This window comes from Rissa tridactyla, chromosome 2 (assembly GCF_028500815.1).
Source record: "Rissa tridactyla isolate bRisTri1 chromosome 2, bRisTri1.patW.cur.20221130, whole genome shotgun sequence".
Lineage (NCBI taxonomy): Eukaryota > Metazoa > Chordata > Aves > Charadriiformes > Laridae > Rissa > Rissa tridactyla.
The window spans coordinates 142975861-143002578 of record NC_071467.1 but is presented as its reverse complement, the minus strand read 5'-3'; the positions used below and the strand labels follow the sequence as shown (position 1 = coordinate 143002578).

Below are 26718 nucleotides of genomic sequence, written 5' to 3'. Positions count from 1 at the left end.
TGTCTGTTGTGCATTGTCTTCTGATTCTGATCAGCAACTAAGAAAGTGTAAGACCACGTTATGCTTTTTTGCGGATCTAATATTAGGAATTTCGAGGTGCGCTTTCTTTAATGTTCTAGGTGTGTGGTAATGACTCTTTTTACTTTAAATAAATAAAAACACAGACAGAAACACTAAAATAACTTCTAATACCAAACTGTGCTAACTTTTATGGGGTGGCTTTTTATTTTACTTTACATTGCCAGAATCTGTGATAGCTCAAGTAATACTGGAAGTTGCTTTTCAAACAACTGCAAGGCAGGTCTTTGTGCTATAGGTTTTAAGTGGCGAAATGACTTCTGTTTTACCATCTCTTATTTTGTCTTACCTTTTTAGTTGAGACAGTCTAAATAACTGTAGACAAATTAAAACAGTGAGTTTATTATTTCAGTCGTCAGGGTGTGGAGAATGGATGAGATACCAGTGGTTGCTTTGGTGACTGCTTGGGGTATTGGCATTCTGTTTGGCAGCAGAGTGTGAAACAACTTGGGGAATTACAATTGTGTATTTAACATTAATGATCCTTATGTGAGAAATTAGATGGGCAGGATGTTCACGGAGAGGTGCTTCTGTTGGACCATACCTGGGCTGACAGGCATCTTTCCTCTAAGGCTGGGGTCAGGGAATCTCAAGTATTAAAACTTCTGCTTCACTGAGTAGGAACAGTCATTGCTATTTTCAGATTAATTCCTTTCCCATGAAGGCACTGAGTCGCTGGACAGTTTCCGAGTTCTGCTTTGGAAGTGCTTTTCCAATCAGTAACTTCAAACACAAAAAATGAGTTTCTGTAGGATCACTCTGTTCTCTGTGGAGAAGAACAAGACTCCTTCCAAAGGGAGGTTGGGCATTGGAGTCTAGTTCGGGTTTTCTAGGACTTTCATCTTGGTACCAAAGCAGAAGCTTGGGGGATGTATGTCCTACAAGTAAAGTTCACTGATGTGAATATCATACATACCATTGCCTTGATTTTGTTTTACCTTTTTTCCATGTAAGAAGTATATTTTTTTTTTAATGTATACTCCTTGTCCCTGCTCCTCTGCTGCCGTTTTTGCCAACATCTGTTTTTCAGCATGCTTCTCCGAGGTACCACTATTGGAATTTCTGCCAGGTTGGAACTTAGGTGGCAGAAAGCAGCTGTAGCCTCTTTTATGTCTCATGTATGGGCCACCTAACATGCCTGCAGTCAGAGGTGGTGAATCAGTCAGTGATTTTCGTGAGCTTTTACTATCTGATGTAAGGTTGGGAAGGAAGGGAATGTCTGCTGAAACAGTGCTTACATGACAGAGTTTTTTGGTGTATTGCCTGTTCCACTTGTAATAATATGTAGTTGTTGAATGTATTAAGTTGATTGTCCTATTTTTAAATGCTGTTTCCTATAAAAAAGAGAGAAAGCATAAACGAAGGTCCCATTTCTCTGCTCTCCATAGTTACGAGATGTGCTAGCAGAAATACCTCTTCTGAAAGTGATAACTGTGATTTCATTGCACTGCTTTTAAAAGCCAAACAGTTTCTGAAATAGTTTATACTTCTGAAAGTTACGTTTTGAATGTAGTTTGTGGTGGAAGTACCAAATTATGCAGTTACTCCTGAAGGGGAAAGAATCACTTAACGTGTTGACATACCTTAATGTTTACTTGTGTGAGGACTTTTGTTAAAGAAACAGTAATTAAAACTGCTTAATAACTCATGTTGTGCACTAGATAGAAGTTTCTTTAAATGGATATTGCATTCATATTGAAAAGTTATTGCCTTCTCTTTCTTTTGATTGCATTTTGTAAAGCATGATTGTCATCTTGTATGACAAGCCAAGATATCACCTATATTGTCTCCATATACATTTGGGGTAAGTGCTTCTAATAGTTAAGATGCCATTGATCACATCTTCATGTAGCACTGGTTTAGGCTGTGGTGGCATTTACAGCATCTCAATGAGTGTCTAGGCTCTGTGGTTTTAAGTACAGCATTACATAGATTTATAGAGCAAGGGCCAGAAGGGGTGTTGAATCATATAGATTGACTTCCTATATGTCATGAGCTCTTACACTTTGTTTTTTATTCTGGTAACTGCAGCTAAAGCAGGTACTCAACAAAATCATCCAGTCTTGAGGCTGCACTGCCAAGAGATAGTTTTCATTACTTTCTGAATGACTTTGTCATCTTTACTGGAGCGCGTGAGGGTTGTCCTGCATGTAGGGTTATTCAAAGAATAGCCCCAAACCACCTATGCCTTTTGCAGATAAAACAGATGAAATGGGGTGAAAAGAAAGATCCTGTCTTACACATGGCAAAATGGCCTCAGAAGGAAATTCTGATTAGCCCAGAGGATTGCATGGAAGCATCTAAAAGGCTGAAAACGACCCTGTCTCCTTTGTGACAAATACTGTGCTTTAACTGGAAAATGGTACTTACTCTTTTATGCAAAAAGAAAGCTGGAACTAAGAGGGGGGAGTTTAGATTTCTCCTGACTACCAGCAAGGAACTGCCAGGTGGTAGAGAGTGGTTTACAGGTCTAAGAGCTTCTGATGTTAAGTATTTGTATGAGTATTTGAGAGGCTGAAATTTATACGCATCACTTCTGTTATGCAGTACAAGGGAAAAATGATACTTAAAAGGCTGAATTAGTGTAACAGAAAAATTCAAGCCTGTACCATTCCTAAAAGGGATATACTCATCCCAGTGATATCTGAGATCATTTGTATGCGCAGGAAGATCTCCAAAATGTGGACATACACTGTTGCTCTTTTGGATGATAAGTCTCTATAGAATAAGTTCTACCATCAGTGGGTGTACCCACTGCCCAGGGGCAAAAGCAAGGCCATTGTGGTAGTTTAACTCTTGCTGATGGAGGGAAACCTGAAACTACCAATGAGTTTACTGCAACTTTAAGCTGTGTAATTTTGAAGTTACAGCCAGTGCCCAGCACTGACATTTTAGACCTGCTCCTTTCAGCTTTCACAGAACAGAGTTTCAGTGTGAAGCTGTACTTGGCCTATCAAAGTCAGAATGTAAACCAACCGCTTAAATATTGTTTCTCTTCAGAATTTTATAGGAACGATAGATGGATTGGAAATGCGTATCCTTCAGCAACAGCATAAGCTCAGTTCTGTTGGCTTGACAGTGCACTGTGGTCAGCAGTCACTTGGAGAGAATGTTTTGTTTCTGCTAGGGAAGTATTGATAGAGGTGAGAGAGAAGTGGTGAATGAAACCCCTTGCCCAGCGCTGGCAGGAGAAGTGCTGCAGTTGCAGAGCAGGCAGAGGAGCACCGGGAGCAGCCCCTGCTTTTGCACTTCTCTGCAGCCTTCAGTCTTTTCCACTGGTGATGCCGGTGTTCAGTCTGTGCATCCACTGAGGTGTTTGACTTCTGAGCAGCGGCTGGTTGGTGTACGTCTTGATTTTAGTCGTTTGCAAATGTTTGAAGTTGGCTATTAGAAGGCAGTTGTGGGGTTTTTTTAATCCTACTCCAGATTCAGTCAAGTGACCTGAAGGTTAAAGTGGCTCCCTTCAATATCTAATTCCAAACTATTACTGCTTCCAGTAGAGACGATAAATAGTAACAGCTGTCTTGCATGTTGTTTTTTTTTTTTAATGCAATGCTTACTTGGCCCATGTTAGAACTAGCCATGGAGATTTTCCAGTGGAAAAAGAAACTAGAAGCAGTACTCATGGCATTATTATCTATAGTATGTTTATAGCTGTGGATTCCAAACATTTTAACTGGCTATAGGTGGCCTTTGGTAATTTGAAAGGAAAACAAGTACAAGCTTTTGAGCCTTTCCTCCCTGTTTCCTGCCGCTGTTTTCTAGATCATAGGATTTCATAGGCTGAGAAATACTTTCTGATTTATTTCCATCCCTGTCGATTAAGCAAAATGGAAGCACCGCTATTTTAATAGTAATTTCAGTTTACATCATAATTAAAACTTCTTTGTTGGTAGCAAGCATCACGAATCTGGAGAGGACAGTGGGAAGTATGTGGGTGCATGTCTGTGCATGTAAGTTGTTTCAGGGAAAAGCAGCCAATTAATTTTACAAGAAGGCTAATTAAAAATTCTTTGTGCAGCAGCTCTTTATCTTCCCTCTCTGAAGTAATATATCTTTTCTCTCTGAAGTAATAGACCAAAATTACATAATTGCCTTAATTTTGGCCTGAGAGGGAATTATCATTTGTAAGGAAGGGGGGCTGTTCCTTTTCTCAGTTAAAACTTGGTTAAGTTTTAGTCTTGGAGAAACCACTTTAATGAGAAGAAACGTGAACCCTTGTAAAGCCTGGTTTGCAGTGCGAGTAATGTCTGTCATTAGAGTTGACCTGCTGTATGATTGTTTGGCCAGATGGCACTGTGCAGGAAGTGTACTTTAAATTTTTAATGTACAAAAGAAATCTTTGATCTACAGTTACAGTGTATCATCAAAACCACAAAACATCAAAAATGTAAGTTATAGCCACCCAGTATGTCTACAAACAATTGAAATTAGTTGGATTTCAGGGGAAATGGCAAAGAATAATTTATTGGAGAAGTTTGTATTGGAGATACTTTGGGTTATGGGGAAAGAGTCCTGAATAAATTGTAAATATTTCTTTTTATTGTTTTCATGTTAACTATTTTATGACAGCAAGTTTTCAAAAATGCTTAGATTGTAGGTGCTTAAATGGAACATTATGCTTCTTTAATTGTATGTGTGTGAACAGTACAGTTGACAGCAAATTAACACTGTATATCCTTAAATACTTGCAAATATCTTGGAAAAAGTACACTGTAGATTCTTTTAATTTGCCTTATGATTTAAGGAGCCTCTGGGGTCTGCCTGTATCACATTCGTAGCCTTTCCCTGTAGCCTGAGAGCTAAGATTATTTCTTTTCTTCACAAGTAAAGGTCGAGTCTCTTATGGGTGAAAATGGAAGCTGAGGCCTCAAATACAACCCCCTACCAACTGTGTGATCTAAAAAAAAAGTCTTATATGTTGGAATGTATTACAATGAAAAACATAAACGTACATGACTGGAGGATCTAAACTCACCGTTCTGCTCATTTAGTTCTTTTGAACTAGCAATAGCGTATTTTGGTAGCTCAAGCAGCAAGTTGCAGTCTTCGGGGCTTGGCAGAGTCATACTTCACAGTAACAAAGAATTGAACTTCTGTGCTTTAGTGTGCCATTAAGCTGCAGTCTCACGTTTCAGTGCCTGGGAATTGATTTACTGATTTGATTTTCTGGGACATATGGTGATAATAATAATAACACTGTATAAGCATTATTTGAAAATACAATAATATACCGGTATTGGATCTTCGGCAAGCCAGCATCGAAGTGCACACACAAACTACCATCATTTATTTAAGTTTAGTCTCATCCAGTTTTAAACAAATGGAAATCAATACTGCTTGCAGATATTGGTGGCTAGATTGGAGAAAGAAGTGAAGTGGCATTTTGCTAAGAGCACATTGTACAAGAAAAAAAAAATGTATGAATTTTATGTATGTTCCTCTTTTGTCTTCTTTTTCAGGATCTTTTAGTACACTCTACAAAGATAGGCTTTTTATTGTTATGACTGTGGTGTGTTTCCCCTACGTAAAATGCATCCCTATGTAAAATGCAGGTGGTGTTTGCAATTTTAATGTAGAAATAGATAATGAATGCTTATGAAGTCCAATGCCTTTTTTGATGCTGGCTGATGCATGGATTGACACAGACTTTAAGCCCGTTAGAGTCAATGAATGCTGTTTTTTCCTTTCAGATATGTGTCACAAAGATGTCTACACGGAACTGCCAGGGAATGGATTCAGTGATCAAACCTCTGGATACAATTCCTGAGGATAAAAAAGTACGGGTTCAGAGGACGCAGAGTAGTTTTGATCCATTTGAGAAACCAACTAATCAAGTGAAGAGGGTTCATTCGGAGAACAACGCTTGCATTAACTTCAAAACTTCATCTGCAGGGAAGGAATCACCTAAAGTCAGGCGGCACTCCAGCCCCAGCTCTGTAAGTGCACAGTCCTGACACCTGCTTGCATACCAAATGGGTGGCATTAATAAGACCAGATAAATGTTTTCTTGCTTAAGAAGGAAATGATTAGTTAAAACAAAACAAAAAGCTCATGGCGGCTATTAAAGATGTTTCCCATATATATTTGTAGTGTTATGTGTAAAATAGACTAAGAAAATAGAACTTGAAAAAGAGTATATTCTGAAATTCCTCTCAGATATTAGCTAGGGTGTTTTATGGGATTCCTAAGCATTTTCCTCTCCTGATCCTGGTATGGCATTATAGCTGCTGTAGTGTTTATGTTGCAAATTTTGCAGAGGGTTGCTTATTTATGAAGAAGAATTCTTTACCATGAATTTTAGGAAACCACACGAATTGCCTTTTTGATTTTTATATTTAGGTTTTAGAGAAACGGATCAGATTTGACAGATTTTGTTTACATTTTTAAAGTTTCTTTCTAAAATCAAGTAGTAAAAATGACATTTCTTTGTATGTCAGAAACTGTGTGTGTGAGAGAGAGAAGAGAGAGAAGCAACTCAGAGAGGTTTAACAACACATCATCATTGTTGTTTTATTCTCAAGTATTTTGAAAGAAACTAAATAAATAAAATGTCATATCTTTCATGCATAATGCCCAGAACAGATTTTCCCCAAAAGACCTTCAAAATTATTGAAAAACTATTTCTGTTATGCTTTGGCAAGAGAAATCCATAATAATGTGACCTTTTAGTTGAAGACTACGGATCTAAGCAGAATGAATGTAACGCTTCAAATCTTAGTTGGCGTGAAATAATTTAAAAGGTTGATTGCCTCTTCTTTTTTCTTTTCTTTCTTTTTTGTTTTGCTCTATCTTCTGGACATCTTCTGTCCTCCCTACAGAAGTTTGACTGAATCCTGTCAGACTTCTAAGAAGAAATGACAGAGATTCATTTTCTGTAGATGAGCTTTGTTTAACCCATGTGAATTTAATGGATAAGATGTCATGTCTCTAGGGGACTGTCCTTTTTAGAAAAGGTTACATTTTAAAGTGTAACCATCTGTAGCAAAAACAAATTTGCTTTTTCATCATTGCCTGGCATTATATAGCTGCTGCTAAAGATGTCTCCAGTGTGTTCCAGATGAGTCCATAACAAGGAGTTCTTATCGTAAAACTTTTACAATCATTAAGGATGAATGGAGCTGTTTGCACCGTGTTTACTTGTGCATGATGCCTGATTATTGTTTGGCACCACAACTGTCAATTTAAATTACTTTTTTGGAAAGTCTTCCCTTAAGTTTTTTTGTGGTATTAACTCTCTCCGCATCTCTTCTGTTCTTATCTTGTTCCTCTTAGAAACTATTACTAATTTCCGTTAATGTTTTATGTACTACTTTTCTATTAAAACTGAAGGGTTTTGTTTGCTCTGCTTCCAGAATTGTGAAGCAGCCTTTTTTGAAAATGTGTTATTGGCATCTTGATCTTTTCTAGAGGGCTGGTACTCTACTATGTCCGTGCAATCTCCTATGATCCCAGGATTTTCTTATGTAATGATGTTAATACTTCCTCTACTAGTATGCTGCTGGTTAGAGCCCCAGCTAAACATACGCTTTTGGTAATCTTCATAGAATCATAGAACAGTGTGGGATAGAAGGGACCTTTAAAGGTCAGGTATTCCAACCCCCCTGCAGTGAGCAGGGACATCTTCAACTAGATCAGGTTGTTCAGAGGCCTGTCCAACCTGACCTTGAATGTTTCCAGGGGTGGGGCATCTACAACCTCTCTGGGCAACCTGTTCCAGTGTCTTACCACCCTCATCATAAAAAAAATTCTTCCTTCTCTAGTCTAAATTTACCCTCTTTTAGTTTAAAACCATTCCCCCTTGTCCTATTGCAACAGGGCCTGCTAAAACGTCTGTCTGCATCTTTCTTATAAGTCACCTTTGGGTACTGGAAGGCTGGAATAAGGTCTCCCTGGAGCCTTCTCTTCTCCAGGCTGAACAATCCCAGCTCTCTCAGCCTGTATTCATAGGAGAGGTGTTCCATCCCTCTGATGATTTTTGTGCCCCTCCTCTGGACCTGTTTCAACAGGTCCATGTGTTTCCTCTGCTGAGAGCTCCAGAGCTGGATGCAGTACTCCAGGTCGGGTCTCACGAGGGTAGAGTAGAGGGGCAGAATCACCTCCCTTGCCCTGCTTTCCACACTTCTTTTGATGCAGCCCAGGATACGGTTTTCTGGGCTGTGAGTGCACATTGTAGGGTCATGTTGAGCTTCTCATCCACCAGTATCCCCCAGTCCTTCTTGGCAGGGCTGCTCTCAATCCCCAGCCTTGATATCATCAATTGATATTTGTCTTCTGCTATGCTGACTTACAGAGACTTGCTGGGGACTTCTCATGTGTTAAAGTAGGTGCATAGGAATTTCCTGAAATACAGTTCTCATTTCTCACCTTCCTGTAATTCCCCCTGATTTTTATGACTTTATTCAGTAAACTCAGTTCTTCCTTCTGCTTAGAGGCATTGTTAGTCATTTTTGACTCTTCCTCACAAGGAGTGATCCAAAAAGCACCTGGCAAGGAAAAACTTGTGGAATGATGTCAGTGTTCATGTCAATGAACAGGGAAGAGAAGAACTTCACGGCAAAAGGTGGTGTTAGCCCTCTGCTGATCACAGGTCACACCCGCTCCTGCCCAGCAGACCCAAGTTCAAACATCCAAGGCAGAGATACCATCGAGTTGTTCCCCTTCCCCCAAAGCCTGAATACATTGCCTCAGGCAGGAGATGTGCTGATGCACATTTCATTGAGCACATGTCTGTGTGGTTAGTTGCAGGAATTTGTCATTCTCTGGTTTTTGAATTACACTTGAATTGACAAAGGTTTTTGGCTTTCATTTTTTTTCTAGTCCTGATGTTGTGTAGCAGATGCCCTTGCTACTTTCTCTTCTGATCATTACTTCTTTTTCTTCCATGTCAGAGGACTGCTACATATTCTCTCTTATTGAGTTATAACCTGATTCTATGGAAATTCTTCTGCTGCAGAGATTATACCTGTCTGGACAGGCATTTCAGTTTCTGTAGGTATTCTCGAGCATGCTATGCCCTCTGGGTCGTACTGGCTACAGTTGTGTAGTTGTGTTTCAGTTTTGGCTCTGCCTTCTGTAAGCTTTATTTTAAGATATTCTGATAGAAGTATGGTACCTTCAATTTGCACTTTCTACGCTTGATTAGTAGAGGAACTGAATCAGAGTTAGGCTTCCTTTTAGTCGCTTTCCTTTGATCATTTAAAGTCCCCTGTAGCAATCAGGTGGGGAACTGATGTCTTACAGGAGGTACATAGGTGAGGCTTGCAGTCTCTGTATCACTGCTCAGGTGAAAGTCCTTTATTTGTCTCAGAAATAACATTTTTCAAGATGTGACCTGAAAGACCTTGTTTATAATGCCCTGGGTCAATAACTTGTGTTTTGATTAGTTTCAAAATCTTTATCAGTTCTCTGGCAGATACCAGCTTTAGTGTTTGGTGAAGATCACCAAATAATACTCCACAGATGGCATAATATCCATCTGTGTTTTCTGTACCTTTGAAATGCTCTGCACCTTGTGATGAGAAAGATGACACACACACAGGTTTAAGGAAGCTGGAACTCCATGTCCCTGCCCACAGATTGTCACTTGGAAAAGAAATCATTTACCTTTGAACATGAAGTAATTTTCTGCAGTTAATGTCATACTTTGTTGCAACCCGGTAGAAATTAGTGCAGTAGCATACAGACGGAAGTTAGCACATTATTTTTTTGTTCTTGTAAGACAAACTGTATTTTTAGTCTTAGAGTCTTTCCACCTGACATTTACATTCTCATTATGTAAAACAGTCACATTGTGTTGCATTTTCTTCTCCCCTTCTTTTAAACATCAGAAAACATCTACAAGTGTGATTTCCAAATTGTTTAAGCTCATTGAAATTGGATGTTATTATGGAATGAAATTTCCAGAAGAACAGACTTATCCTTTTATCACATCAGAATAATGGATAATACTTACCCTGGAGCTAGTGAAGTAGGTGTTCACCTACCTGTGCATCACCTGCCTGCCACGGTTAGAAGAAGGGAATTTGGCTAGACAGACCTTTGCTCTGAACCAGCGCAACACAATATATATGGACATAACGTATATACATTCACATAATGCTTATGCATAATGTATATGTTTATAGGTGTGTACGTGTCCATCTATCTCTACCTATCATCTGTCTGTCTTTATGTATCTAAAAATCTCTTGCTGAGTCTTCTGCTTACCAAGGGAAGAAACTTGCTTTTCTATTCTCCCTGGTTGAAGAAAGAGTAAAACTACAAAGTGAACTGGACAAAATAAAAGAAGCACCACTCAAAATCAAACCCATGCCACTCTTTCCGAAGTAACACTGGCTTTGAAAGATGATTTTCGGATCCATGCTCTTTAGGCATTTGGCCTTATTTGTTTTTCTCCAGTGCAAGGTGAAGTTTTGTTGTATTCAGTGTACACATTTTATACATTGAAATAATACTTTTGCATAGTATGTGAAGAGAGTATTGCAAGTTTTGTAAGCTAGCCATCTGGTTAAGGTTTAGTTATGTGGTGGTACACATCAGTTCGTTCTCTTTGAATGACTTAAGATCCATGGCAATGAATTCAAGTGACATGTTAAGGTATATGTACTACCTTTCGGTTATTTTTAAAAATACTGAGTGCAGCAAAGCACTTACCTTCTACCAGCTCACATAAATGTAAAAAATTCATTCAGATGAAAATAAGTGAACAATCAATACTTTACTGCACTTGCTCTGTGCTCTTTCTGGGTGAACAGCTTCTCTTCTGTTTCTGTAACTTCTATTAATTTTCAGTCCTATTATATGCAACTTTCCTCCAAAAAAGTGCAAGGAAAAGCATGACCTGATCCTATTAACACATTGTAAATCAGTTGTATAAGAAATCTAACTTTAAAGCAGACAATAAAGTCAGAATTTTGCCTAAAACTTAGGCGTCCTTTCTGTCTGCCTAAACGCTCTGTGCTGTTCTCGCCTGTCTTCCTCTTCAGGTGTATGAAACCTCCTCCGGTTTTAGGAACCTATTAATGACAAGGGTAACTGCATCCTTCCTGGTCGATACTTTTTATCAAGGTAAAAAAAATTCAAAATTCAGCGTAGAGAGCAGATTTTTCTTTTCTGGCACAAAGGAATCTTTAAGAATCATTAACTTGGGGGGATACTCTTTAGATGATAAGGCAGATAAAATGTGTCAATTGGTCCAACTCCTGTGCTTTAGTAGCCTGGAGAACAAGTAAACAGCTTTAAAAACTGCATCCAGGCATTTCACAGAGAGCTGTATGGTCATTCCTGCTCAGGTTGCTCTTAATTTATGCCAGCATGTTAAAGGGTTAGAAAGATACCAGCGATAGGAGAGGATCAGATAGTGGTACAGCTCAGATTAATGCTAGGTTCGGATTCTTGAATATCTTTGTATCCCTTGAACGTTGCCTTACAATACAGTCCAACTTACAAGGTTTAAAAAAGAAAGAAATTACTGTACATAGGGTAAAACTTTAACAAAGGGGACTAATTATTGTGAAACTTGCATATGGTTTCATGAAAGAAGCTTTACCATTGTGTCAAAGAAGACAAAATATAGATTCATAAAAAAAACCAATATCTTCAGTTCTTGTGATTTAGTCTTACTTAGGCCTCGGCCTACCTTTTACTTTCAAGTTTTTCTAGCAATGGGTTTATTTCTTTGGAGACATATAACAAAACAGATCTAAATTTTTGATTTTCAATAATTTACAGTGGTACTGTGAACATAGTATTTTTCCCTTGAGGATAGTTTTATATTGAAGTTTAATATCCTGCAGTTTAAAAAAAAAAAAAAACAACAAAAAAGTCTATTTAAAACTTAGGCTCGGGAGCATGCCAGTTAAGTGTGACATTCACAAGCTGTTTTGCAGTTATGAAAAATGCATGAGAACATAACCCACACAGCTTCTGTAAGAATAGTCAGGTGATTTGCGGTGTGTTTTTCCATTAAAGCTTTCTTTACTACATAGATTTTGAAAATTTCCGAGAAAGAGAGGTATTCACATGGCAAGGTAGTGCAAGGACTCACACTGCAAGATCCTGTATTAAAACTGTTATCCCTCCTACAGTCTGTATCAATGAAATGGTGATTTGAAGTGACCTGGTCAGAAAAGACAGTTTCCTCTAATTTCTTTTTCTCTCTGTTATTTTTAATGCTCATGTCAGTTTGACATACTAGCTGCCTCTATTTCTGTATTCATTATTTTGGCATGCTCTTTCTATCCTTGTTACTATGATCTGTATTTCCTTAACCAGAGGGGAAAAAAATATCTAATATTGGTTACTGTAAGCCGTGCTGCTAGAGATGCTCACTCGCTGTGCTCAGTGGAGCTCTTAGACTAATCTTGCACTGGAAAAAATATAGGCTAATAATAAGAAAAGTACCTTAATGGAAACTATTTTCAAGGAAAGTGAAGCATAAAGGCAAACAAGTAAAACTCCTAGTGGGTTTCCTGAAGGGAAAGATGTACACTGTCCTGCACTCCAGTTGCCAATGTCCTCTTGGGGATAACGTGATCCAGCACAACCTGTGCTGCCTTTCACAGTGACTTGGAACTATATTCATTTCTTTAAAGGCATGAGGACCTTTACTCCCTTCTGTCTCAGTAATTCATCTATCTTTCTCACTTGAGTTCTCTAGAAGATTTCTCCCTAGCATGAAAATTCACTTCTTGGTGAATTTCCAGGAGTAGCAATTTCTTGCTGAATGGTTGTTTACTGCCTATTTAACTTTTTGCCGTTAAATAGTTCAGTCTTGGTCACACGTGCACCAGTGTTTTATTTTTTTCTTAGCTTTGAGAGTTCTTTTTTCATAACAAATAGAAAGCTTTAACACTGAGCAACAGGCTTCTTTATGCCTAAGTAGTTCCACTGATGTTCAATATCTACAAGTCTGTGTGACGCTAGGGGGTAGATCTCCCTTTGGCTTATGTCCAGCAAATCATGATAAAATTTTCATAGAAAAGATTCGAAGGCTTTAATTAACTGAAAAAAAACCATTACACATTCAGTAAATAACCAGTTTTCAGATTGTGCTTTTATCACAGTCATGTTATGTTGTGACTTATTTTGGTCGACAGCTGGCTGAATTTGAGCTGTCAGTGTGCCCAGGTAGCCATGAAGGCCAGTAGGATCCTGACCTATATCAGAAATAGTGTGGCCAGCAGGACTAAGGAAGTGATTGTCCCCCTGTACTTGGCACTGGTGAGGCTGCATCTCAAATACTATGTTCAGTTTTGGGCCCCTCGCTACAAGAAAGACATTGAGGTGCTGGAGCTTGTCCAAAGAAGGGCAACAAAGCTGGTGAGGGGTCTGGAGCACAAGTGTTATGAGAAGCGGCTGAGGGAGCTGGGGTGGTTTAGCCTGGAGAAAAGGAGGCTGAGGGGAGACCTTATGGCTCTCTACAACTACCTGAAGGGAGATTGTAGCAAGGTGGGGGTTGGTCTCTTCTCCCAAATAACAAGCGATAAGACAAGAGGAAATGGCCTTGAGTCATGCCAGGGGAGGTTTAGATCAGATATTAGGAAAAATTTCTTCACCAAAAGAGTTGTCAAGCATTGGAACAGGCTGCCCAGGGAAGTTGTTGTGTCCTCATCCCTGGAGGTATTTAGAAGACGTGTAGATGTGGTGCTGAGGGCCATGGTTTAGAGATAACTTGGCAGTGCTCGGTTAATGGTTGGACTCTCTATGAGTCTATGTTAGTGTTTTAGAGGGTTAAAAAGCAGCAAGGAGGAGTGGGAAGAAGGGAAAATTAATCATGGTAGAAGTATCGTAATGTTAAATCTTCAAAAGGTAACTTTGAACAAACATTTATCAAAATATGTGCATTCAGCTAAAATTAGTACTCTTCTCTGTTGAGGAATATTATCTGAGTCAAATTGGAAGATTGCACTAGCCTTCTAAAATATAGGGGAACTTCTTGCGAATCTGCTGCTTGTGAGATATATTAGTGGCTGATGCAAGCCTGGTACATCTGATGTGCTCTGGATATGTCTCACTCGCTATGTGTATTTCAGTCAACCACATCCTATGCAGAATATGGGACTCTTGTGACTATGTAAACACAAATCTCTGTATATATGCATTTCCATGTATTTTACCAGAAGGAATAAAATACTTTAAAAGAAGAAATTATACTTTAAAGTGAATTTTCTGTATTTGATTTTAATATTAGCATTTGTTAAAAAAAAAAAAAGGTACTGTAATTTTGCTATAACAAGGCTTTTTTTTTAACAGAAAAGGTTGAAGAAGATAAACCAATGTGGAGAAATCTGAACAATGAAATTCATGGCCATGAAGCTGAAAAAATAGCTATATGACAGGGAGAGTGCAATAATAACGTAAAATAGACTGAAATAGAATTTTCAGCAGTCACATGGAACTTCCTTAACTTTTTTAGATCCCTTCCATAGCCCTTTATTTAGATCACTTTAAGCTTAAAACATAAGTTTTGGAAAGTTTTATGTTTTTGCATTATCTCAAGAAATCTTCAACTTCTTTATAATCCAGAAATAAAAGGAAAGGTAAGAAATGTCTGAACTTCTTACCACAACGATTTGTAAGCCATTTGTAATAAGTTTGAATTAATGTGTAAGACTTCATTTAAAAAATTTTTTTGAGAAAATGTTGGAGAAATAGTGAATGTGTTCCTTCATTTTTGAAAGTAATTGTATGTGCCAAGTGAGATCTGTCTTCATGTTTCATTAAGAAATGACATGCAAATTAGTTTGCAAAGTCTTCTGCTGAGAATTTCCTTCTGCTCAGAATTTATTTAAATTTTTTTGGTAAAATCCTCTGAAGTGCTGTTCTACACAGACACCTTTGAAAACTGTAAGCCTTTTAAGATTACAAATGCAAGGAAAAATAACGTCCTTTTTCACAAAGGGAGATCTACTAGCATGAGAACATGGGCAATCCCGTCTTGTGATCCAGTTGGAATAGAGCTGAGTTCCGCTGAGGAGGTGCTGTAACCAGGAAAGAAGAGGACGTCAGCCACGTGGTTTTATGGCATATGGGACAGGCGGTGGCTGATGGCTTGGGTTTCTGGTTGTTTCTGGTCTGCTCTTACCTAGCGTGAGCAGGCACCGGACAAGTGATTTGGGCTGTTTCAGGAGGGTGGCAGGTCGGCTTTGCTGCTGCAGAGCTGAGTCCTGGGGCAGTGTGTGGGGTCAGCCCGGAGGACAAGACAGTTGAAACCAGTATCTCTTTCACCAGGGGTGAGCTCTTCTCCTGGTCCCGCCAATGCGAGCTTTTAGCGTTTTGCCCCTTCTTGATGAGGATGCAGCAGCTTCCAGTAGGAGAATGAGTCAAAGGCATGACCTTAAATACATGCTTCTGACAGCTGGGATATGGAGAAATGAGCTTGAGGTTGTAGGAATAATTACTGTTGATGATTTACTGTGTGGTAATGGATTAAAGGCATCCTGCTTCCTATCAAGATCTTAAGGCATTACAAGTTGTGACCTTTATATTATGGTTTCCAGCAGTATAAAATAAAAGTAAATCTCAGTGTGAAAATAGGAATGAATGTGAAACACATGTATAAATCCTGTCCTTTTTCTTCCTCACTGTATGAGGAAACCAACAGTGAACTATACACTGTTAACTGGGCAGCGTTTCCACTCCAAACACATTTCCGCTCACTGTGTGTTCACTGCAGCCTGCAATTTGGGAAATACTTTGCCATCCCTCTTCATTATATGGGAGACACTCAAACATCAGAACACTTTTGTTCTATAGTTTTGTAATGTTGCATTCCATAATTGGATGCTTAAATGAGGTGGCTACTTGAATAAATATTTTAGTCACCTCTATTAGAGACATCTGTAATAGAACTGTGATTAAAAAAAACAAGTAGTAAAATTCATTTCTAACCAGGCAGAATGCGTTTTTAGGCACAGATTGGGAGCTGAGAATATTACTGCCTTATCTATAATGAAGCTGTCCAAATAATGTAACAGGAAAAAGATCTGAGAATTCCCATATGACATATTTTCCTCAGTTTATTCATACTTAGGAATCAGATAGCAAAATAATAGGTTGTTCTGTGTATTGAAGGGAGATGAAAGGGCGCAATTTTTCAAACATACATGTGTATATTCTGATACCATTCAATAGAGAGCTGAGATGTTAGCCTCAAAAAAGGGGACATATGCCAAAGTGGCAGAATTATGGCTTAGGACGAATGTAGAATAGTTGCGTAAAGAGAATTTTTTAAATTTTCTGTCTAATGGTAAAATGGGTGTAGTGGAGAGCTGTGAGTCATCTTACTTGGGATGCTCTTGTCTGTTTAAATAGAAGTAATTTCTAGACTCCGTTGATTTAAAACTTGTGATCATGGTTTTAAAGGAATTTACACAAAAATATGTCCCGTATTGTAATGTTTGTCTCCTTTCAAAAAACCGAAACTTGAGGACTTTTTGTAAATCAGGCATAAAATCCTAAATGTGAGTGTACACTGCGTGCAGCTGCACATTCTTTAGAGTCTCCCAGTTGAACTCAACCCTGACCACACTGGATTTACTTGACTGCTTTTCTTTGTAGTGTTATAACCAGAGTACTAACAAATCAGTCCCTGTATGTGATTTGAGCATCAGTGCTGAAACTCCGAACTTTCTGCTCTATACTCTTTTGGTTGTTTTAGGTACAGAACATCTGAGCACTCTAAAATATATGTAGATAATGCCGACGGCAGCTCCAGGTCAGTTTTTTGCAGCATCCTTCTGGTGTTGGAGGAAAAATAAAAAGTTCTTTCCTTCCAGATGATGGGAATATGAGGAAATTTGGGAGAATAGGATGCACTTCAAAAAATTCAAACAGTTTCCAAGAACTTCATTGGAAAGTTTTAATGTCAGGTGAATTCCTGGTTTTGCAGTGTTCTGGTGTTCTCTGTAAGGACTTTGTAAAAGTGGGGCAAGTACCAGTCTGTCGCAAAGGCCAGCTGAGCTACCTGGCGCTTTGAGCAAGAACCATTGCTTGGCTTGGTTCAGCTTTAGGCCCCTCACTTAGGCTGCAGGTATTAAGGCTACAGGACTTTATTCAGCTATGCTGCAGATACATGCCATTAAAAGTATGGTGTGAGTATATCCACAATCTGAAGACTGTAAACATAATTCAGGATCAAGATACTCTCATTAAAGATGCTTTCCGATAGTATTTTGACCACTGTCTGAACAATGGTTGTGTTGGGACATTGACTACTTAGAGCAATGTTTTTGTGTGGGCTTTAGTCTAAAAAAAAAAAAAAAAATTAAAAAAATTAAGCAGCTCTTTTCATCTGATTTTGTAGGGCAGATTAAGACTGTTGCTTAGATCTTTTAACAAAAATAAGATAGCTTAGTTGTTAATGATCTTTTTCCCTGTATGAAGTGATATATATGAAAAATAAAACAGAAACGTCTCTTTGATTAGGAACAATATCCTCTTAATAGTTCCAGTGATGTAAGTGTATGGTTGAAATTGGCAACCACCATCTGGGGTGTTGAATAATGTTTTATTTGAGTAGCCTGTTATATTGTTTCATTAGCGCTGCTATTAATTTTTTTTTATATTGTTGGCTGCTGAAAATATGCAGGTCTATGTGTTTTGAGAATGGCGTTTGATCTCTAAAGGCTGAATCAAAGCAGTTAATGTTGTGGATGCAATATATGCTGAAAGGTCATCTTTTTTTGTTTTGTTTAGCCTACAAGCCCCAAGTTTGGAAAAGCAGACTCATATGAAAAACTGGAAAAACTAGGGGAAGGGTCCTATGCTACAGTATACAAAGGGAAAAGCAAGTAAGTGTTTGTTTTTTTCATTTAATTTTGTGTGTAAATGAAGATAAGCAGAAAGTATTAACTGATGTTGCTGCACTTGTACACAGATCCCTTTGAATGAATGCAAAGGGCTTTAGTGAAAGAGACTAAGACCATATTGCACAGGTAACATACTACCTTCACATCAGAACAAGATGAGGTCCTATCTTGTTAATCTGATGTTTTCTTTATACTTTAATGTTGTACTACTTTCTCAATATTCATATCAAATGAATTTTTAGGGGTAAAAGCACAATACACTGTCAAGTAGATTTTTCTGGTGTTCTCAGAGCAAAGCTGAATAGATGCTGTAAGTTATTAGTCGTTTGTTTATTGTTATTAAAAAACTTGAATAAAATAACATGAAGGGAATGAATGGAATTTTGGACTACTGTTTAGTTTGTTTACAAGAGTTTATTTACAATTGTTACAACTACTCTGCCTCAAACTAATCTACTGTATACATGTTAGATTTTTTTTAGCCATTTTAATGTTATTTGTTGTAACTTTTTTATCCCCAATGCCGTATGTGCTTCTATATTGTATAAAATAACTCAGTAAACACACTTAAAATATATTTCTTGAGCTAGTGCTTCAGTTCAGAGTTATCTTTTGTTGAGCAAAGTGTCCTGTGCAAGTTCATATATTTAATCAAGTGTTCATAATCAAATTTTCAATAATAACAAAGCAGTTCTGAGACAGGGATCGGGTGCGTGCAATATCTTTATTTAAAAACTTGGTCTAGTGGATGATAGACGAGGCAACTTAGTGTTCTCAGCAGGCAGAATATCATGACCGTCATGGGACAGAAAATCTACTGAAACAAGGAAATAAGTGTTAACATTTTCCAGGGTTATTAAGTTAGGTAGGTAGAAAAACTATTTTTTTCACTGAGTGTTTCTAATAAATCAGAATGAGGGGTGTCCTCATCTCTCAGTAGCTTTGAGATTGATGAGCATAATGGCATCTGATATGAATAAAAACATTTTCTAAATGTAAAAGAAGTATTACACATCTGCCACGCTGGTGCATGTATCGTCTTTCACTGGCAGCTTTCTTCAAGAAAATGCAGTTACTTTGTGTTGTTAATGGCTCAGTTACGCATCACCGTAAGTTCCAGACATTATACATATGTAAGCTTTTTATTGGAGTCTACGTAATATGAGAAAACCATATAGATTTCAGCTTGCACCTTATTACTAAAACCCTTTAAAAATCACAGTGCATATCTGGTGATAGTTATCCCATATGCCTTGGCTTTCAATAAGACTGAACGAAGGCAACAGGGCTGCTAGATGTCCTGTCAATCAGTGGAACAGTCCTAAAGTTAAAAACAAAGCAAAGCACTTCCCTGAAGCTATTTCATTCAGTGGTGATTTGTGAACGTGTTACAAAACATAGATTGGTTAGAAATATTCATTTGTTTTAGTAGAGCTGACTGCAGTAAGAAATACTTCAATGATTTTAATAGTAGTTGAATAATAAATTCAAATTACTGGACTCTACGTTATCCATTATAAATAGATATTAGAATAAGTAGTGTGAATTATAACAATTATATATAACTATTCTGCTGCTTTGTAACATCTTTTGCAAGGTCCTTAACATTTATTTTGAAAAAAGTGTGTGTAACTTGAATGTGGATAAGAATTTAGGAATATTCTCTGCATATACATTTATAGTAATATTCCTTCACCTTCTTAATTTTCATAGAACCATAGAATAGTTTGGGATAGAAGGGACTTTTAAAGGTCAGGTATTCCAACCCCCCTGCAGTGAGCAGGGACATCTTCAACTAGATCAGGTTGTTCAGAGGCCTGTCCAACCTGACCTTGAATGTTTCCAGGGGTGGGGCATCTACCACCTCTCTGGGCAACCTGTTCCAGTGTCTCATCACCCTCATTGTAAAAAATTCTTCCTTCTATCTAGTCTAAATTTACCCTCTTTTAGTTTAAAACCATTCCCCCTTGTCCTATTGCAACAGGCCCTGCTAAAAAGTCTGTCTGCATCTTTCTTGGGTACTGGAAGGCTGGAATAAGGTCTCCCTGGAGCCTTCTCTTCTCCAGGCTGAACAATCCCAGCTCTCTCAGCCTGTATTCATAGGAGAGGTGTTCCATCCCTCTGATGATTTTTGTGCCCCTCCTCTGGACTTGTTTCAACAGGTCCATGTGTTTCCTCTGCTGAGAGCTCCAGAGCAGGATGCTCCACTTGAGTTCTCATGAGAGCAGAGTAGAGGGGCAGAATGACCTCTGTCGACCTGCTTTCCATGCTTCTTTTGATGCAGCCCAGGATATGGTTGGCCTTCTGGGCTGCAGGCGCACATTATCGGCTCGTGTCCGGCTTTTCATCCACCAGCATCCCCAAGTCCTTCCTGGTAAGGCGTCTCTCAATCCTTTCATCCACCAGCCTGTGTTAATATGGGGGGTTGCCCCACCCCAGGTGCAGGACCTTGCACTTGGCCTTGCTGAGCCTCATGAGATTGTACTTCTCAAGCCTGTCCGGGTCCCTCTGGATGGCATACTGTCCCTCAGGCGTGTCAACCGCACCCCTCAGCTTGGTGTCGTGTTCAAACTTGCTGATGGTGTGCTCGATCCCACTATGTTATTGATGACAATGTTGAACAGTCCTGGTCCCAATACGGACCCCTGAGGGACACCAGTTTTCACCTATCTCCATCTGGACATTGAGCCCGTTGACCACTACCCTCTGGATGCGACCATCCAACCAATTCCTCATCCACTGAATAGTCCACCCATCAAATCCATATCTTTTCAATTTAGAGAGAAGGATGTTGTGGGGGACCATGTCAAAGGCCTTACAGAAGTCCAAATAGACAACATCTGTAGCTGTTCCCTTGTCCACTGATGTAGTCACTCCATCATAGAAGGCCACTAGGTTGGTCAGGCAGGACTAGGCTTTGGTGGAGCCATGCTGTCTGTCTCAAATCACATCACTGTCCTTCATGTGCCTTAGCATAGCTTCTAGGAGGATCTGTTCCATGATCTTCCCAGGCACAGAGGTGAGGCTTTTCTTTGGCTTACATTTTTTTCCCCCAGAGTATTGAATAACTCTCACAGTTACCACCCAGATTCGGTGCCTCCTGTCCAGACTTTTTTTTTCTTCAACTAGAGAAACAGTTGAACTACTTCATAGCAGGAGGAGGTTATTCCTTAGGAACAGGGGGAACACTACAGGGGCTATCTGCTATTTCAAAAGGAATTGTTGGTTGAGATAGTGTGGCTCTGTTTCCTCTTCTATCCCCTTGAGAAACTGAGGAATCTCTGGCCTATATGATATCCCCAAAGCAAGCAGAGAGAGTATTACTGCTACAACACAGGATTGGGGAAAATAGAGGGACGAGGGACGAGGAGTGGCAAATGGATGAGCCAACGTTGGCTCCAGCCATTCCATGAGAGCCTAACTTTACTGCTCCTTTTCTGGCAGATTGGCTTGGTTTATAGCTTTATCTAAAATGATATGGGAAGAGATAGAGGAATTTTTTTCTAGCACCTGGTGTAGGTATATAGGGTGAGACACTGATACACGTTGCTCTATTCTGGCTACAGGCTCAGTGGGAAGAAAAATAAGCAAAACAGGTCAAGAGAGGGCTATTTGTTTTGGTATGTGCCTAGTTTTGACAGCTGAAGGATTAAACCCTCATGACATACCACAGAATGCAGACATGATTTGTATTTGGAAAAGTTGGTAATACTTGAACAGCAAGTGCATTTTGGTCAAAATGTTTGAGAATCCCTAATTCTCAACCAACTCTAATGTTTGGCTTTCTCATTTTGCCAAAATTTTTCTGAGATGTGTCCTTAACTGTAGTTGAAGCTGGAGAATTTAAGGTCAGTTTGAGCTGTTTTGAATGATGCTTTGTACAAAGAATTATTGTGCTTAATATTTATCCCAGCTGCATGTGGCAAGTAATGGGGTTTGGTTTTTTTAATGCATTTCCTGAGATATATTTCAGCTTTTTAATTTATTTCCCCTGCTGATCATAATGATGGAATAAAAAATTCATGATCTTAGCTTACTATTTGGGAAGACTAAACGATACATACCTGCCCCCAAAAATGCAAAATCAGCCATTCCTTTCCTAAAATTTAAAGTAACGTGTGCAGTAACTTGCTTTCAGGGGAAGTCTGGCTTTTTGCTACTTGGAGCAGAATCAACGGTACCAAGCCCTTGCTTTCCTATCATACCCATTACTTTTCTGTCTATTTGAGTATTTGTGGTACTGTCCCAGGAAAGTGAAACAAAGTGGGCTAATTCCTCTTACTGGATGATGGATTTCTCTTTTTGTAGTCAGGGAAAAATGATTCCCTGGAGTGAGGAAGCAGCAGAGTGAACGGGACTGCGTTACTGAGGAAAGTGAAGCCGTATTCTCTTAGGCTGGGCTTTTTTGTTTTATTGGAGAAATAACCAAGCAGCTCTTTGTTTCTGGCTGACGGCTGCATCAATAAGCAAATCTATTTGATTTCATGTGTTGCACATCAGGCATGCGTAATGAAACTCATGTTGGCATGTTCATTTTCTACTTTCATTCAGGTTAGATTCTCACATGTTACTTTGTTGTATAAAATCCCAAGAGGCTGCTTACTGCATGAAATTCAGATCACTTTGAAGTGATTTCTGCTTTTATTTTTTTTTAATGTAAAATTTTGGAGAAGTAGGCCTAGTGATTTACTGATAACACCTAAAAAATTATGCAAGTTCCATTTACTCTGTGTTTGGCTAACAGCTTGAACATTTGACATACAATTGGTGCAAAGCAATAAGTGCCTTTTAAATTCCAGTATCATTTCATTGCGCGGTTGAGCTGAAGAAGTGCTCTCTGTCCATATCGACATGTTCATCTTCCTGCTGCCATTGACCTTCTTCCCTCTTGAGCTTGATTATAAATTTACCTGCAGGTACAGCAATGAGATCTGGCTTGATCTGTGGCACATAAATGTTGATGTGAGTTATGAGAGTCTGGAGAAGAAGCTGGTGACAGAACAGGGGGAGCTGCTGCCAACCAGAACCCCTTACAAAGCAGTGTGGAGGCCTTGCATCTCTGCACTGGGAACTCTGCATATTGCACTTAAGGGAAAAACCTGTGCGTTTGGCAATATTAAGAGTTGGCATGGTTTCCATCCTGTCCTCCCACTGTGTTCAATTGCCCTTCAAGGCAAAGAATTAAAAAAGATTACCTCGGTTAAAGCGACGTGATCTGTGACTGCTGCTTGCACAGCATGTGTCTGTTTTGAGAGGGAAGCCAATGGTATCTCTGCTGCTTCTGCACTGCTGTGATCTCAATCTGCTTCTTGCTTATCCATGTGATTTTTAGTGTACCTTTACCTTTTTTGGCACCTTTAGTAAGTTGCATGTGCTCGAAGTATTCAAAAAATATGTAGAATTTCTAACAGAAAGCTCAATCAACACTTTTTTGGGGCCTTATTTCCCTCCCATGAAATTACAGCATTCAGTTTATCCCTAGTAAAATGCTTCTCCTAATAAATTCTGGTCCCTGTTCCTTTTAACTATTAATATGAGAAATTAGTGAGCAGAGCACAGTAGAAGGTGATGGTGTCAACGAGAGCTTGAAAGCTGCAGAGCTGTAGGGCAGTCCTTCAGTTGAGGTACCTCTCCTGTTTCTGTTTGAAATCTGAATTTGTTGTGTTCAAGGTGATTCCAACGTGTACCCAAAGATGAAAGGTATTTTTTCAGGTAGCCAGGGCATTTTATGTTTATCTCTATCAAAGACGATACCTTTTACTATTCAGTGGAAATCAATAGGGAGTTAAAAGTGTAAAGAGCGAATCTTAGGGAGAAATTATGCTGAGGAGGGCAGGCACCATGCTCTGCACTGGATGTGGTTTCTATGGGGTGTTATTCTTGGAGCAGCAGGAAATATTTGAATGATAAGTGGGAACGACCTGTATTTGTTGGTGGCATGATGTATTGTAGTATGTGTTATGAATATATAGCTGACCATCATATTTCATGTATATGTTTGTGGATGGCTGCTCACAAGAAAAAGGATGACTTAAGTATTTTGATTTTTATATTTATGATGCTGAAAGCTTCATTGAGGATGACTGGCAGGCCTCTTTGGTGTTCTGACTTTTTTTTAAGCTGCAGAATTTCTTTTACTTATCATGAAACCTCCATGACGCTTTCATTGTCTTGTCTTTTGTTTTATGTGCAATCTATTGTAAGTGCCATAGGCTTCGGATGGCCTGAAGAACTTGCCATGGTTTTGTCTGTCATGCTGTTGCTTTTTAGTCATTCTCCTAGGTTTACTCCGTGCCCATGTGAAGGGTTGCATTCACATACTCCCTGATATGTTTCATGTGCAGTCCAGTTCACAGATAATATTTTTTTTCATGTTTTGGCCAATTTATTTAGACTGAATATTTCAAAATTGCTCTGGTTCATGTTGCCTTAGTGACCTAAGCTTTCTGAACCTTCTCTCTTATTTCTTGGAAATTGTTTGAAACCAGTATTCCATCTACAAATGAAACTCTTTTCATGTGGGGATACCAAATGGCTGGAAAAGGAATATATATTCATGGATTATGAAAAGGCACTTTATGGTTACTTACTAGAGCTTCCTAGGGTTTTTTCCCATCTTTTTTCCCCCTCTTTTTTTTTTTAACTGATGTGCTTAACTGATTTTTGTAGGCTGCTTTTTACTATATATTTTAAAGTCATGACATGGGTTTATAAAGTGTGTACTTAGATGCTTTTAAAAAAACTCTATAGCACTGTAAATCTTTAATAAAAACAATAACTTCAAGTTGAACTAGGTGAAAAACTAATGATAACTAGATGTTGAACTAAAATGCCAAATAATGGAAAAAATTATTTAAGTAGTGTAAGTACTAAAATAAGTTACTAAGATTCTAACTAGAAGATGAATCATTGACTATATTGATCACTTACTGAGTGAATTTATGAGTGTTTAAAAAAATATTGGGAGATTTTTCCTCTATAGTTGTATACATAGAGAACATTACACTACATATGCTGTACTTCAACCTGCATAGCAGTTTACAGAGGTGGCTTAGCATTTTTATCTCTTGTGGTGGTGGATGGAAATGAGGAAAAGAAAATCTATTATATTACTTACCTAGGATTGCACAGGAAAATGTGGTAGAAAAACTAGGATAGAACATAGTTACATTGGATACAAGTGCTAAAAGTTACTGGATAGTAATTTATTGGCACTGACACATACATGTGCGATTGGAATCGTACAGCAAATGCTGAAGTAATTTGCCAAGTAAATACCATTATACACCAATGTATTTTCCAGTTAGCTGGGGAACGACATCTCTCAGAAGATCCCCTGTGACTGTTGGTATGCAGAGTTATGAGGCTACTTTACTTAGAAGGGATACCACTATGTTTGTCTTCAGATTCTCTTAATATGAAAATCAGGTTTTAATACGAACATCAGTGGGGCACAGAGAGATGTGAGGTATATGGAGGAGGACCAGTGCTGTGCATTGCTCTCTCTACTGCCAGTCCCAAGTGATTTGTTCCCAGCAGGCGTGGGTCACCTGCAGCCCCTGTCCTTAGGTGAGCAGCTGAATAATTTGAACTGAATGATGCAGGCTGGGAGGTAGGGATGAGGGACCTGGACATAAATGCACTGATGCTGCTCACCTGCTCCTGTTTAAGTGAGGGCTGCCACTTCAGGCAGTGCTGCCTTGAGTCCTCTGAAAAACAGGATCCCCTGAGTTCAAGTGACAACACTAATTAATAATTTAAATCCTTCATCTCTCTCAGAACTCTTTGATCTTCTATTTTTCAGCCCTAATAAATGTCAGCGTTATGAAGTATCTTTAATCCACTGGCTTCTTCTAAAACAAAGTAACTTTTGTTTAGGATGGGGGTTAAAAGATGGTGGGAGTCAAAAAGAGAAATTGAGGGGCCATGTTAGTCCCTTGAGTGTTTGCGCCATAGGGCATTAGCGGGACTGTAAGTGTTTTTTTGTAATCTACAAATGTAAGTCCTTTTCAGTAAAAGAAATATAATATAAACCATATTTACACTGAACTGTCTTTTATGATAACGATTAAAAGAAGTGTTTCCCTCAACATGGAATTAGTTACTCGTTGGGAGAATAATCAGAGATGACTAAACCTACAGTGAATTTGTCTCTGTCAGGTTTCTTCAAAGGAAAATTCTGGCAGAGTCTGGTTTCACTAGGCCACCGTGGTCTGTTTGGGGTTTTAGACTTCTGTTTGTGACGTTAATATCACTACAGACTAGATCTAATTAGATATTCTCAGAGTTTGATTATCAAACTTTGAGCTTTTCGTGTAAATGAATATTTAATGATTGAGAGTTACTTTTCTTCATAAAAATTAGTTCTTGAAATGTGTATCACAAATAAGAGCATTGTCCCAATACCACCTACTTATTTTTTCTTTGCAGAAATGTTCCCAAGCTTAGCACTTGCTCGAGTTATGAACTCAGCCTCAACTCCAGCCAGTGGTAAAACTCTGTATTAAATAAACAGATGAAATCAGAGTGGCAGATTTTATGTTAACTGACTCTTAAATGTGTTATATTTGGAAATTTATTGCATCTAAATATAACTGAAGAACTTGAGAAAATAATGTTATTGTACTCTTTTGTTCTCTATGTGGCATCGTCAGCATTATCCCCAGTGAAGCCAATTAAGTCATCAGTTACTTTATATTCATCAGTATTACATGTTCTTAATGAAGCATTAAATAATTTCTAATCTTCTCTACTTTCTCATAAGTGGTCATTTTTATGAATATGTTTATTTTAGTAATGCTGTTATGCGCTGTTTTAGAAAAGGCGT

General features: G+C 38.6%; 1 protein-coding gene across 1 annotated transcript in view; it reads left to right on the top strand.

The window, feature by feature from the left end:
• Window positions 1-26718, top strand: part of CDK14 (cyclin dependent kinase 14) — a 328196-nt gene that overhangs the window by 79288 nt on the left and 222190 nt on the right. Inside the window, exons 3-4 of the mRNA XM_054190745.1 lie at window positions 5772-6017; window positions 17779-17873. Of these exons, the coding sequence (XP_054046720.1) occupies window positions 5772-6017; window positions 17779-17873 (341 nt within the window). The remainder of the gene's footprint in view (window positions 1-5771; window positions 6018-17778; window positions 17874-26718) is intronic.